At 49.2% G+C, this 14,911-nt stretch overlaps 1 protein-coding gene across 8 annotated transcripts in view; it reads right to left on the bottom strand.

The window, feature by feature from the left end:
* LOC102458487 (tRNA (32-2'-O)-methyltransferase regulator THADA-like) overlaps positions 1-13,840 on the bottom strand; it is a 54,064-nt gene extending 40,224 nt beyond the window's left edge. For 2 of the 8 annotated variants that reach the window (XR_016348328.1, XM_089775135.1), the window contains exons 1-10: positions 13,330-13,839; positions 10,029-10,206; positions 7,288-7,374; positions 6,352-6,379; positions 5,300-5,448; positions 4,907-5,029; positions 3,766-3,886; positions 3,109-3,257; positions 1,708-1,792; positions 720-856 (exon numbers count right to left, since the gene is read on the bottom strand). Coding sequence is in view for 7 of the 8 variants with exons in the window: in XM_089775135.1 (XP_089631261.1) it covers positions 720-856; positions 1,708-1,792; positions 3,109-3,257; positions 3,766-3,886; positions 4,907-5,029; positions 5,300-5,448; positions 6,352-6,379; positions 7,288-7,374; positions 10,029-10,206; positions 13,330-13,832 (1,560 nt within the window). In the remaining variant the exon portion in view is untranslated. Of the gene's footprint in view, positions 1-719; positions 857-1,707; positions 1,793-3,108; positions 3,258-3,765; positions 3,887-4,906; positions 5,030-5,299; positions 5,449-6,351; positions 6,380-7,287; positions 7,375-10,028; positions 10,207-13,329 lie in introns of all 8 variants that reach the window. The other 6 variants (XM_089775138.1, XM_089775139.1, XM_089775137.1 and 3 more) reach the window with 5 other exon arrangements.
* Between the last annotated feature and the right edge of the window lie 1,071 nt (positions 13,841-14,911).

Raw genomic sequence — 14,911 nt, 5'->3', positions numbered from 1 at the left:
TTTTGCCTTATCCCCCTGAAAAAGATCCCATGTAGCACGTGTCACTGCCAGAAATTGTTAGAGGGGTTTTATAACATCCTTCACTCTCCTTTTGCTGTCACTAGGGATTGCCTGTCCTGCGATACATTATAACCTACATTAAGTAGTTCCATTTTTACCACCGGCAAGGGGGACAGGGAATACAACACAACTGCCTCATGGGGTTGGGTAAAACAGGCTACACGGCATGTCTGTTATGGCTCTGTAAAGGTATTTGACAATGGGAAGCTGTCTTTAGGAAACCAATGAGACAGCAGGCTGTGTACAGGACCGCTCAGTATGAGCAGGGCTATTGGAGTCTGGCTTTGCCAAGCTCTAAGGCAACAGGTCTCTCATTGTTCAAGCATTCGCACTGACACAATGTCTCACCAGTCAGGAGGAAAAGGCAATGCCAATGTGACCAGTCCTATAATGCAAGATCAGTCATAACTTGGCAAACCTGACAATGTTACTATGGGGTAGATTCTGCTCCCAATTCCAGAAGGGCACTGGGAGTATGAAGTGAGCTGGAAGGGCAGAATTCAGACAGACTAAAATCAGGCGAGGCTGCACTGTGCACTTTTATTCTAGTGAAAGAAAGGGAGGATCTGGGAAGGAAGGGAGATGTCTGGATACTTTCTGACTGCTCTGGAAGAAGGCCTGACCTGTTGGAGCTACACCCACGAGGCTGGGTACATTACCGGGCTCTCTGCATTGTTCCAGATGAATTGGTTAAGTCTGTGGAGCAGTTCAGAGTTTTCAACCAGCACTCGACTCTCCTTGACTTTCCAGATCTCAGGCAGGCTTTCCAGGATACGTTGCAGCCAGAGGGAAAAAGCTGAAAGCACAAGGCAGACTAGGACATAGCTCTTCCAGTGGGCCAAACAGCAAAACCATACACAGCTCTTCCAAACAGGTCCCACTGCCAGCTAGAGCAGGCAACCATGTTCTCAATCAATGCCTGCCTTTCGGAACACCTTTTCCTGGGGATTTCTCCATTAAACATACCTTACGCAGCAGGGGCTCAAGGCAAGGTTAAGACAAGTGTGTGCCTTAGGTAAGATGGGTGATGTACTATGGGGACCAGATAGAATTTGATTGGGCTTTAATTTCAGAGCCTAAGGGAAAATTCACTGCTAGTCATTCCTGTCCCTGCTAGGGATATAAAGCTGTTAACTGGTAAGCATGAACTTACTGATATGCTTACTGGTTAACCAGCCCTTGCCAGTGAACTCCAGCAGTAGCCAGCTATGCTCGGCCAGAACAGCCCTGGCCATGGAGGGAATGGGCAGCAAGCCCTAATTTAAAACATTACCCAGTTAAGTGCTAGTGGTGAACAGTTTTAATTAGGGATGTTAAAGGTTAACCGGTTAACTGGTAAGCATATGCCTTATTGGCATGCTTACTGGCTAACCTGTTAACTGGAGGCCCCCTGCCTCGGCAGCCCAGCTGGCAGGACCTGGCTGCAGTGGGAGCTGGGGCAGCCCCCGGAGCTGTGGAGAGCCACTGCCAGTGGTTAACCAGTTAAACAAATTGTTTAACTGGATAACTAGTCTGGGAAGTTTTTACATCCCTAGTATGAACATCCCTAGGCCCTATAAAGGTGCCCTAAATAGCTTCAGGAAGCTGAGTGAAGTAAACCTCTTAAACTCTCTTGCTGTATCATGGGGGAGAGGCAATATTTATTACCTTGGAAACGGTAGTAATGATAATCCTTCTGCTCTTCACTCACAGCCCAGACAGCTGGAAACAGCACATCCAGCAAGAGACAAGCCTGCAGGGCAAACACCAGCACTAAGCAAAAGCCATCAATCAGCTGAGCTACCACTGTATCTGTGCTGTCGGCTTTTCTTGCTGACAGAAGAGACTCCTAAACACTAGAGCTTCAAAGAGGCCTATTAAGTCATAAATAGACCATCCTCTCACCACAGCCGGTGCCCAGCAGTCTCCTGGAATACAGCTTCTGGTGTTGATTGGTTGGTTTTCTCCGGTCTGATTTTAAACCTCGCAAGTGACAAAGCTTCCATCACCAGAGCTAGGCTGAGCTGCTGCAGCAATGGATGCTATATAAATTTGAGTCAGATGGCCTTTAGCCAGGGTGGTCTCTGCTAAAATCCATGGAGGTTTTCCCATGTGCCCATTAGCTGAACAGGTTCAATTCTGTCTTGAACTCCTCCAGCAAAGCTCTTTTCCATGACCTCAAGAACACTTTTGCATGTTTGCCCTTTGGCTCTTGAGCCTCTGAATCTTCTTACAGCTGATACGGCAGCAGCTGACTGATACAGAATGCTCCCACTCCATTCAGCTAAGGCCTTGGCTTCAGTAGGCGAACCAGTATTGGTCTCAACAGTATTGGTGATAGAGTTAACAACCCACAAGACAAGGTCAGTGGTGGGACCACCTTCAATAATCAGAGGACACCCAACCTTACTGGTAGACAGTGCTAGAGGCCTTGATTTTGTGGAGGAATTGGGCATACTTTCAAGGCATAGTTTTTATGCTCCTTCCAGGCATAAGCAAGAGTTATATAGTGTTGCTGACACACTTCCAGGATTCTTCTTCTCTTGGCCACCACAGATGAAATCCATTATTGTGTGGGTAGGTAGTTGTCTAGCAGCCCCACAGATGAATTCTGTTACTGCCAGCTGATGGAGGGACATCTTTCCCCAAGAAATAGAGGCTAGCAGGTTTTGGATGGATCAGTCTTAGTTTCTATTCCCAGTGAGTGGTATAGCTGGCACTTGTGGTATTTTCATGCCTATATCAGTTACTAAAAGGGTCATTCACAGCAAGGCTTGATTTCCAAGATTTGCTGGGGAGGGAATAAAGGGTCTGCAGGCAACAACCACATTTAAACATAGCACCTGGTATAAGTGTATGGTCTTGCCAATCGCCAGGGCTAAACCAGCTCAATTCAAGTAATAGGACTGGCTTGGCCAGAACAAATACCCCCCAACCTCCCATGTATCTAACCACCCCAAGTACTTACTGGGCCATCACCCAGCAACAAGTGAAAGGTTTTTCTAAACCCTTGGCTTGTGCTCTGCATTCCCCACGCAGAATGCTCGCTCTAACTTAGCGCTCTCTTACCTGAGGTTGGAAGCTGTCCAGCCGGGAGCTCAGGATCTCCTTCTTGCAGCAAGTTAATAAACCCCTAGTCAGCACCAGTCTCTCTAGGCCATCTGAGCTCAGGACAGAAGTCTCCACCTTCAGTTCCCCAAATCTCAGCTCTCCTGGCCCTGGTTAAAATCGCCAAGTTAGGATAGAGCAAAGTCTTCTCCAAACTCTGACTTTCCAACAGCAAATCAGCCTTTTGTTTCCCCAGATTAACTTTAGTCCTTCACACACATTAGTACTAATTGTAGCACAGGCCAGAGCCAGGCCCTGTGCAAGCAGAGAGCTCAGAAATATGGCTGATATCATACAGACGGCGATCGGTGCCTTCCCTCAGCTGTCTCCCCCAATGGTGCTGAACTGTGTGGCTGTGGCTGCTGAGCTCAAAGAGAACGCTGCTGTCTCCAAATTTGGAGGGGCTCAAGCTGCAAAAGCAAAAGGTGCATGTAACCTACTGTGCTACCTCACCCCATAGTCTGAGAGCCCCATATCTACAATTTGCTGGAGCCTTCCTCCCGTTCCTTCATCTAGGCAGGCAGAATAGCCTCTAGGGAACTGTGATCCCATGCACCTTGGGAAAGTGCTGTGAGGTCCCATGCCAAGAAGTATCATTATGAATGATCAAGCATGCACCTTGGTGGATTAGCTGGAAAAGAGTCAGCACGGCTTTGGCTCCTCTCTCTGGCTCAGCAGCAGTGTTCACCAACATGCTCACGGTGGTGCCAGCCAGCAGGCGGGTGTCCTTGTTAACTGTCTGAAGACACCACGGAAAAGGAAACGTGAATTTTAAAAGCTTGTCTTTGGAAAACCATTTAATCATTGCTTGCTGCCCTTCCCTTCCTCACCACACTCAAAAGGCATTTATAAAGCCACTGGGATATGCTGCACTTTCGCAGCACATGGGTTACACCAGGTCCTTCTCATCACAACTCCCATTACTCCACCCCATTCACGCTTACTCAGACATCACACCAACATGTGTATTTCATGTGTACAGATGTGAGGATAATGTCTCCAGCTATACAGCATGAACCCATTACCAGCAGCTGTCACCTAAACTGACACCAACATTCCCTCTAATACCAGGGTGTCCAACACGCTAGCCACTATGGCTATTTAGCCAGTTGAGTGTGGCTCGTTGGCATGAACAATGTGGCTATTTGGCTGGCTGAGTGTGGCTAGTTCACTACAGTGAACATTGGGTGGTTACTGCTCCAGAACTGGTTGGACAACAAGACTCTAATCTTTTCCATCCATGTGTGAAATAATTTTTTTATGTTGCACCAAGGTATGCATGAATGTGCATCATCGATAGAAACAAAAACGTGGCTGAGGGCACTTTGTTAATCAGCTGGGTGGCACTGGAAGCTCTCCTGAGCGGCCGCATAAGTACCCAGCTTACAAGGAACACTGCCTGGCACTATTACTGCATTCGACCGTAGCTTAACTTGAGTGTTGTTGCTCTCCTTCCATGGGAGCTGCAGGTATTCAGCACCTCTGTGTACTAAGCACCTTTTGTTTAGGTGCCTATATTTGAAAATGCTGGCCTGCTCTTTTCTGCCTCAGTTTCCCTGAAGAAACTGTACAGTGGGGAAACTAAAACTTGCCTCCCTTGCAGGAATGCTGAGCGGTGAAACTTGATAACTTGTGGAACTTGCTTTGAACAGGTAAAGCATTATCCTTATTTCTCTTACTCAAATCTCAGCTGGGCTGGCTTCACAGAGGCTCAAACTCATCAGTGCCACCGTTGGGTAACTGCTCGGATTATAATCACCTGCCCCAAGATGACTTGCAGCAGCGATCCCAAAATGCTCTGCAGGGCTTCACTGTTCTTGGCTTCATGCCACACTAGAGGTGACACTTCCCTTGGCATCACCTGGAATAGCTGCAGGCAGGTCTGTGGAGGTAAAAGGATAAAGCGCAACATTCTGTCACCCGTGAGAGCTTTTTCTTAACAGTGTGACAAGGCACCTCCCTCAGCATAGTGGGCAATTCCTTCTCCCAACACATCTTGCTATCTTATGGAGGGAGGACACCAAATTCCAATGAATCTTTTGTGTTTTTAACCCCTTCCATTCCTGTCTCTCCTCCCCCCATGCTAGTGGGAGTTATAGCATGTTGTAGGCACCCAAAGGAGACTATAACCCCCAAGCACCGCAGAACCTGCCTTGACTGCAATGTAGCTCCACTTCCCGCTCCTTGCCGTTGGGTCCTGCAGCACCAAATTCAATGTGGCAGCCACACGCTGCAGCAGTGTGGCCAGGTTGAGTCTCCAGTGCTGTCGGCCTAGGCTGCTCTCCTCCATGAACATGCAAACTGTGGACGGGGAGAGAGAGGGACACAGTGCATCAGCTGCCAGGTTAAACACCTCAAATGGTGGCCAGCACCATCGATGTACACACTGCAGCACGTTCTGATCCAACAAACTGATCCTGAGACCCATGCTCCAAAGGGGAGGCCCTACTGTTATGGAGGACGGGGGACTCTCTCCCTACCTGCCAGTTGGTTTGGGTCCCAGGCTTTGAGGCCATACATTTTACCTGACTCCCTCCCTGCAAGGGTGAATATTCCCGCTAACTCTTACAAGCAGAGATTGAGAGAGGACTCTTCTTTGACAGTGTTAATAACTCACGAAGAGAGACAGGAAAAGGACAAAGCAAATGAAAGAATCTAATCTCTCTATTCTCACATGGTTACTGGGAGCAGGTGATTCCTAGTGCTTACACCACTTTTCAGCCTCCACTGAATGTTATTTAATTCTCTCTCCTGCCCCACCATTCTGGGGATGGAGGCAAGTATCATATTCCCTCTTTTATTTGTGGGGAAATGGAGGCACCTAAGTGATGTGATTTGTAGAAGGTTGCACAGAGTGTATGTCTTCACTCCCACATTCTGCTCCGGACCATCCTAGGGATTTGCCCACAGATGCTCGGGCCACAGGCCACACCTAGCTTTTGGACCACATATTTTGCCATTGATCTCAGTGGGAGAAGGGCCAGGACATCAGGGACATGCCTGCTCATCCCATTCCCCAGGCAGGCCAAAGAGTGGACAGAGATTCAGGGACTTGTCTGAGGCTGGCACCATGAGAGTCAGGATGGCCTGAGCTCAGTCTCTTCCTAACCACAGAAACCTCCATCATGAGTATTTGGGAATATGTGGTTCTGTGGTTTGGGGTCACAGCTCATGTGTGCAGGAGGGGCGTTGCTTGAGACTGACCTGTCTGAAGATCTCCAGGAGACAGCACCTGCAGGGAAAAGGAAGCGCAGCCATGTTTAATGCTTGTGGAGGGCACAGCTGCTGCAGAATTCAGCCTGCAAACCAACTGTTTGCCAGCTGAGTTTAGAATCAAGCCTTCCTCCCTAGCCACAGCACGCATTCACCCACCCAGAGCAGCATAGCCAAAAGGCCAGCCAAAGCAGCAGGACAAGGCCAAGACCTTCTATTTGCCTCTGGGGTCCGAGGCCAGCAAGGCGGTGTGTAGCAGCAGTGCTGATACACTTAGTCCTAAGGCACAAACTAATACACATCAATTAACTCAGTGAACTGTAAGCAGGCTCTCTGCTTTCTCCCCAGCATGGATGATAAAAAGTGGATAGCTTGCAAATAACAGTTTCCTCCTTTAGAATCTGCCTTGTTTTCCTGCCAACTTCCCTTTGCGCTGGTACAAATCATAGAGACTCCCCATGTTACAATTCACTGCCTAAGGAGCCACTAATAAATGCCTACGGCCAGAAAAGCAGCAGGCTGACCATACAGAAAGCTAGGTTTAGTTACACACAAAGATCTGGTGAATCTGCAAGGCTAGGTTAGGGAACGGAGACTATCCAGGCCAGGTGCAGTGGAATATGCTAATACTGGCTCATTATACAGGGGTAGATGTGAGCTTTGAAATGCTATGGGAGCAAATACAGGGGCCCCAGGCAGCCTGATCTGCACCTTTCCTACCACATCCTTGTCCCTGGATCCAATGCTGCCCTTTGAAAGAAGGCTCCAATCCTGCAATTGAATCTAATAGCTCAGACCTTGCAAAGTCCCACTGACATCAACAAAACTCCGCACAGGCTGAGGAGTGCAAAGTGATGGATCCTGATGCAGAACCATGGCCACCCTCTGTCTTCCATGCCAATCTAAAGAGAACTGAGTTCCTCTCACCTGTTTGTACTCCGTCAAGCTGCTCATTAATTTATTCACTTGCTCAGCAACCAAGGATTCTTTACCTTCCAACAACTTCTTAATGATCTGGGGGGAAAGGAAACCTTGAATGGCCCAGGTGTTCCAGGGTCCTGCATAACTGTCCAGAACAATATTGGTCTGGGTTTGCTGCAGACCCGAGAGCTTCTCAGGCTAGATAGGTGGACTCATGCTAGCTCAGCTGGAACCAGCATGCTAAAAATGGTAGTTTGGACTTTGCAGCTCAGGCAACTTCAGGCTCCTAAGGCCACCCAACACCCAGGTGGTTCACCCAAGCCTCCAGCAGAGCCACAACATTCACCCATCCAACAAAGTAGGCTCCAGCCCACGAAAGCTTATGTCCAAATACATGTGCTAGGCTTTAAGGTGCTGCAGGACTTCTCGCTGAAACAGACCAACACAGCTCCCCTTCTCAAACATCCACGCTGATATTTTTAGTGAGCTGGTTCAAGCTTTAGTGAGCCAGCTAATGCAAGTCTATGTACCGGGCTGGGGCCAGCTCCACTATAGACCTGCTCTGCCTGCTCTCAATTAAGTGGATAATTACGCTACTGAATCCAGAATTAGCATGTAGACACATCATAGACAGACCTTTGCTAAAGACACCAGTATGGCCTCCTGGGCTTATCTACATGGCCCTGCAGCTTGGACTAGGGATGCTGTGTTTAACCAACTAACCGTTTAACTGATAAGCTGATGCTTATTGGTTAATGATGTTGGTTACACTCTCTGGGATGCCGGGGAGGCTGCCCGCTCCACTCCCAGGGAGGAGGCTTTAGTGTGGCAGGGACGTTTCCTCCCCAGGGGCTGCCAGGGACGTGGGGAGGCTTCGCAGTGGGCTCTATGGTATCAAGTTTATTTAAGCTGTATACTGCGGAGTCTGCAGAACGTGTAACCATGTAATTGCTGAGCTCTTCAGCAGCTCCACGGTTACCTATTTAAACGGCTTTTAACATCCCTCATTTGGACTATGGATGGGACCACTGCAGCACCCACAGGGAAGTCCTTCAAAGAGAACAATGTTGATGTGAACTAAGTACCTTTTAGTCTGTGTCCACATCATCCTTAAGAAGCAGTTCTAATATCACACTTTGATGCACTCTGCAATTCGCCTCTCCAGACGACAGGGCCATGTAGCCACAGCCTCCATTCTGCCTTTTAAAATATGTATCTATTCCCTTACATCAGCAGTTCCCAGCTGCCGGGCTGCAGGCCGGTGCCTGGCCGGGCCACGAACAGCTGGCTACTGCAGCTGCCAGAGCTGAAGCTAGCTGTTTTCTGTGGCTCTGGGGGGTGGAGCTGAGGTACACATGGCTGACCAATAAAATGTATTTGCATATTCATTATCTGCATAATGAATAAGCAAATATGCAAATAAGATACTACTGGTCCACCAAAAGTTTGTGAATGGGTTTGCTGGTGCACAGTATAAAAAAGGCCGGGAACCACTGCCTTACCCAATGAAAGAGCCAAAGAAGAGCTCTGTGTATTTCAAAAGCTGGTCTCTGAAGTGGGTCCAATAAAAGAAATTATTTCTCCCACCTTATCTCTATAATGAAGGGGAGACCAGACAGAAGAGTGATTCCCTCTATGTCTAGCTGCTAAACTTCCAGATTGTGAAGGCCAGAAAGGGACCCCAATAGTTAGCTTGGCTGAGCTCTTATGGAACACTGGTCAGAGAACTACATTCAGTAGTGAAGGCACTGAGCCCAATCAGCTGTGGTTAAATTACATTAACAAGTTAAAAACAAATGAAATATTTTTTCTAATATTCATTTTCCATGTAGCGATGCCTGTAGGAATTGCCACTGAAGAATGTTCTTTAAACCCAAAGGGAAGAGGAAAGGGGTGTGGTCTGCAAAGTCATGAAGAGGATGGTGGGGTGGCCTGTGCAGTTGTGAATGGGGGCGGGGAGAAGTGTCCCTGAGCCAGTGTAGTTCATGTTGCTACAGTCATGGTACAAAAGTCAAGTGCAGGTAGCTAGGCAAAGGGCCAAAGCTGTTTTTAATTCTTGGATTTCCTAGAGGGAAGGCACACGCTTTAACCTTCCTCCCACAAAAACTCAGTTAAGATGCAACATCCAGTTTGCAGAGAGGTGCTTCGTGTACGCAGCCGCACAAGATAAATGAATGGTCTAGGCAGGTATCAGACTCAGTTCTGAGTGATAGCAGCCTAGGTTCCTTGACTTGCTGCGCAGCCTTGGGTAAGTCACTTCCCATTGCTGGAGTTCAGCCTCCTCATCTGTAAAATGGGGATTGTAATTCCTGTCTCCCATAACAGTACTCGTGAGTGTCCCTGACTGTACAGTACTCAAGCTATGTTGACACTAATTTGAGACCTGTGGCTATCCTGTGCTAGTTGACGGGGCTTGGGCTAAGGGACTGCTGAATTGCAGTGTACATGTTTGGGCTCTGGCTGGAGCCCAGGTTTGATGACCCTGAAAGGTGGGAGAGTCCCAGAGTTTAGGCTGCAATTAAACAGCTGGCATGGGCTAGCCCAGCACTCTCTAACTTCAGTGTAGGCAGACCTTCTGAGCCATGAATAACAGGTGTTGTAGAAGCACTGAGTGTTTATTATTTTCAACTAGGCCCTGAAAACAGTGGCAGTGACTGTATAGAGCAAACTGTGGCATAACACTGCAGCCTGATACCCCTACCTCCCTACCCAGATGAATGGAGCAGCCACAGTCTAACATGATTTACCTGCTCGAGTTTATGGAAGGAGCTGGAACTGCTGGTTGTCTCCATTTGGAAAGCAAGGACGCAGCGGACTAGAGGAAGCACGTCAGCATCATCTAGCTCCCATAAGCCCTTGCTCATCTCCTGAAAGAGCAGAAGCGCCTCTTCCAGATTTTTATCTTTACATCTCTTCACAGAACCCCTGGAAAAATTAAATCCAGAATCACCACGTTAACGCTGACTTGTCCCAAACACCTCCAATGGAGAGAGGAAAAGAATTCAGTGTGCAGCTGAGTACAGTATAGTCACTGAGAGGGACAAGGAAAACTACAGTGCATAATTTGCCTGGCTTTTGCTTAGCACCCATCTCTATAATATGTACAGCATGCATGTTTAAATTATACTTATTAACTTAAACCTAGAAGCCTAGATTTTCATAGGTCTTCACTGATGATTACTGGTTCTTCACTTGTTTTCTTGGCAAAAACAATCAGTATTACATCATTTACTTTAAAAGATACTAACACATAGACAAAGGTTGGGGCCAAGGTTGATAAAAATAAAATAATTCTGAAAAATCTCGAGGCAAGAAACAGAGAAGGGGAGGCAGAATACGATCCAGCTGGTGTGGTATAATGTAAGAACAGCCAGCATTACTGAATAGAGGAGCATTAGTTAGATTTCATTCTACTTATAACTCCAGCCTTATAAAGCAAAAATCAACCAAACCCCCAATATACCCACAGATGTAAATATATAAACCAAGCCACTGCTCCAGAATGAACACAGCACAAAACCCCTCATGCAGGGAAGAGAGTGACTCCACTCATAAAGCATCCCTTTATTTTGGGCTTGAGTCCACAACCATGCACCCTATAGCACAGGGGTGGACAATAATTTTTAAAAGGGGGCCACTTCAGAAATTTCCGAAGTAGCCCGGGGCCACCCTGGAAGGGGTGGGCTTCGGACAGAAGGGGCGGGGCCAGGAGACTTCATGTGCTTCTCCTCACCCTTATTGGCCTGGGGTGGGAGAACACGAGAAGTCTTCCCCCTCCATCCCCCTCCCCGCCCTCTAGAGAAAAATGCCAGCTGTTTTAAAACAGCTTGCATTCCCTCTAGGCACCTAATAGGAGGAGACCTTGTGCACTTTCCCTGCCCCCAGGTCAATCAGGGCCTGGGGGTGGGGGAGTGCACAAAATCTCCTTGCCCCTGCAAGAGTGCACAGCAGCTAGAGACACGTCAACAGTTTTAAAACAGCCAGTTTGTCTCTCTAGTCGCTGTGCACCCCTGGCAGGGTGGGGAAAGGACGTGGCAAGACTATACGTGCTCCCTGCTCCCAGACCTTGATTGGCCTGGGGGCGCACAAAGCTTCCCCGCTCTTCCCCCTTTCCCCCCGGCCAAAGGCGCACAGCAGCTACAGATAAAAGCCTGCTGTTTTAAAAAGCCCTGATTGGCCTGGGAGTAGGGGAGAGGCAGGGTGGCTGTGGACCAGATCCACTGGCGTGGTAGGCCGGATCTGGCTCACAGCTGGCCCTTTTCCCACCCCTGCTATAGCAAGTTTGATTTCAGTAGGAAACTGTGGATCCCCTTGCAGAATGGGAGTGTAAGTCAGAAACAGATCAACATCTGAAACCCAGTAATGGGCTACGGTGGAAATGTGTAGGCTGAAAACTAGCCTTGTTTTGTTTTGCATAAGGCTGTGTCTACGGCCCAAACATCAGACTTGAGCAGCTGGCTCTACAGTCGCTATCACTTTCCAGGCAAAATCAGGGGGTAGCAATGCTTAATTTGAGGTCAAATGAAAGAGATATAAATCTGAACGAGCTACTCTCCCTCACTACAGAACTACTTTAGCCAAGGTATCTGTGAGTCCCTTTAGTTGCCGACGCAAATTGAATAGTCTTTTACTTGCTTTCAGTCCTTGCGTTACTGTAGCTTCCAGCTCACTCTCTCTCAGTTGTGACAAAGGGAGGTTAGTGTGGTTAAGTTTTTACACTTCTGAAGACCTGGCCTAGGTATAAATCTGATTTAAATAATGGAGACTGCCTATTTCCTAGAACTGGAAGGGACTTTGAAAGGTCACTGAGTCCATTCCCCTGCCTTCACAGCAGGACCAAGTACCATCCCTGACAAATTTTTGCCCCAAATGGCCTCCACAAGGATTGAGCTCACAACCCTGGGTTTAGCAGGCCAATGCTCAAACCACTGAGCTATCCCTCCTCTTAATAAGGAAAATGAATGTATAATAATTACAGACTGACTAGTCACATCACACAGAGACAGGACATCTGTATGCTGAGGAGACAAGGGGACAGTGGGTCAAAATGAGAGACTGTGTGATACTGTACATGAAGTACAGAAGAGCCCTGGCAGGAGGGCTGAGAGAGGGTTAAGACTAGACATGCAGGGAGCATCCACAGCTGGATGCATGTGTTTCTACTAGTGGTGCACACCCACATATGTCTTGGTGCACATAACAAAATGTATTCTGTATGTGGATGGAAAAAATTAGAGGGAAAATTGTTGGAAGAGAATTGAACTTTGCACTAAGCCTTGCACAACACCCACCTTCACTGCTCAGTACTAGCCACTGCAACTTTATCCAATCCCCACTTTCAGGAATGTTTAACCCAGTTTACCCAGCAACTAAAAACAAGGACAAGGGTGGATTTGGCAGCTACTGGAGGCAGGAACTGTTTTTTTGTTCTGTGTTTGTACAGCAACTAGAACAAGGGGGGAGAGGGAAGCTTCCAAGATACTACTGTAAACAATCCTGAAGAATGGGTACAGAATAAACACTTTTGACCCTTAAAGGGAAATTAAATTTGGCCCCAAAGGTAAATCCGATAGAAACTTTCCTACTATTAAACCAATCCACTGAACCCCGTTTGTCTGAAGCGAACAGACGCTCCCTGCAGCGCACAGCTCAAACCCCGGAGCAGTGAATCCAGACAGCGCGACTATAAACATCAGGGAGGCGACTGGTCTCCACCCCTGGCACTGCACGAAGCGGGGACAGCGCTTCCAAGGCACCCAACGCCGTGTCTGACACCCCCTCCTCCCCTCAATAGGGCTGAGTCTCTGAGCAGCCATGAACTAGTCCCTAGGGCCAATGTGCCCTGGCTCCTGGCCAGCGACAGCCGCCTCCCTCACCCACGCAAGTCCTGGGCGGGACCGCCTGCAAGGGGCGCACGCCCCGGTCCCGCTGGCTCCATGCAGGGGAGATGCTCTGCAGCCCGGTCGGGGCAGAGAGTTAACTGCCCCCGCACAGGAGCGAGCAGCCGGCGTGCGGGGGCAGGGGGCGAGCTCCGCGCCCAGCACTCACCCTGCAAACTGCTGCAGCTTGTCCAGGAAGGCGAGCACGGCCCGGCAGAGTCCCGGCCGCGCCTCCCTCTGCCCCAGCTGCCGGTAGAAGGCGAGGCAGGCCTGGGCCTCCTGCGCCGCGCCCATGGCTCCCAGAGCGGCCAGCGAAGCGAGCCAGGCTGCCCCGGACGGGGATCTCGCCAGGCAGCACGTGGGCTTAGCAGCTCCGGGCCTGGGCGCGCTCAGCTGCCGCGGCCACCATAGAACAGGGCGGGGACCGGGCTGTGCAGCCCGGCTGCAGCGCTCACGGGAAGCCAGACTCGCTCCGGCTGGCGCGCCAGCCCCATCTAGTGCTGCAGGGGGGTCTAGTCGCGGTGCAGGGTCCCTGCCGCGCTCGCCGGCGCGATGCCCACCCAATGCAGCCTCCACCCGAGATGGGCCGGGTTGGAGAATTCTGGGCGCCCCTCCGCGCCTGGGACCCCGTTTCTGCTCCTCTTTGCACTGCCCAGCTGTGGTGCCCGTCATGCATGTTCCTTCCTGGGCTCCCCTGACAGCGGCTGTGCCTGTGCCTGTGCCTATCTAAACTAGGGCAGGAAGTGATTTTCTCTGGACTATGCCTGAGCTCTCCAAAGGGAGCCGCACCTCGGTTTGAAATATTTTAGGGATCTGCAAATGAAAAAAGGTTAGAAGCGCCCCCTGAACGAGAGGAATTGAAAAACTCTGTACCCTTAGGGGCTTTCAGGTATGGATAAGGGGACAAGCTGTGTTTGAATACCACTTACCTGATCTGGAGAGTTAACAAAACTTGCCTGCCTAAGGATATTAAGAAATGGGTAATTGTGTAGTCCATACAGTTTGTATCAGCTACAGGATTAGTCAATAAGGGGAGGTGCTCTGTCCCGGCTCACACTGGGTCTCAGACCTACCCACGCTGTGACTCCGCATTTTACATGTAGTAAGAGCAGAGGTGCAGTAGCCTCAGACTGGAACTGAGCAGTGCTGGCTCACATCAGGTCCTGCACTGCTGCACCTCTGCCTCCTCAGCCTCCCCCACCTGCATAGTGGAGACCTGGAGGAACCAGTTTTTAAGCTGGCTTCCCCCAGCTCCTGCTCCCCCTACCTGCTGCTTCTGTTACAGAGGCAACAAGGGGGGGAAGTGAGTAGCTGAGTTGTGACTTGACTACCCCTAAGACTAAACTTATTGGGTAGTTGACTACTTGACTAATTATTTACATCCCTAGCCTGGACTAGGATTTTAAAACAGGCTGGGTAATATGGCTATTTAAAAAACACTTTTTCTCCTAATTCAGGCAGCCTCTTCACAGGAAAAGACACAGATCCTGATTCAGAGCTCTCTCTGGTGTGGAAACTGAGTGACTCCACTCCACTGAAGTCAGTGAAGATACAATTAGGCTGTGTCTAGACTGGCAAGTTTTTCCGCAAAAACATCTGCTTTTGCGGAAAAACTTGCCAGCCGTCTACACTGGCCGCTTGAATTTCCAGAAAAGCACTGACAATCTCATGTAAAATCATCAGTGCTTTTCCAGAAAAACTATGCTGCTCCCGTTCGGGCAAAAGTCTTTTTCCGAAAGAGTTTTGTGCAA

Source organism: Pelodiscus sinensis, chromosome Z (assembly GCF_052426305.1).
Source record: "Pelodiscus sinensis isolate ZL-2025 chromosome Z, ASM5242630v1, whole genome shotgun sequence".
Classification (NCBI taxonomy): domain Eukaryota; kingdom Metazoa; phylum Chordata; order Testudines; family Trionychidae; genus Pelodiscus; species Pelodiscus sinensis.
The sequence above is the reverse complement of the archived record's forward strand: the minus strand, read 5'-3'. Positions and strand labels throughout refer to the sequence as shown.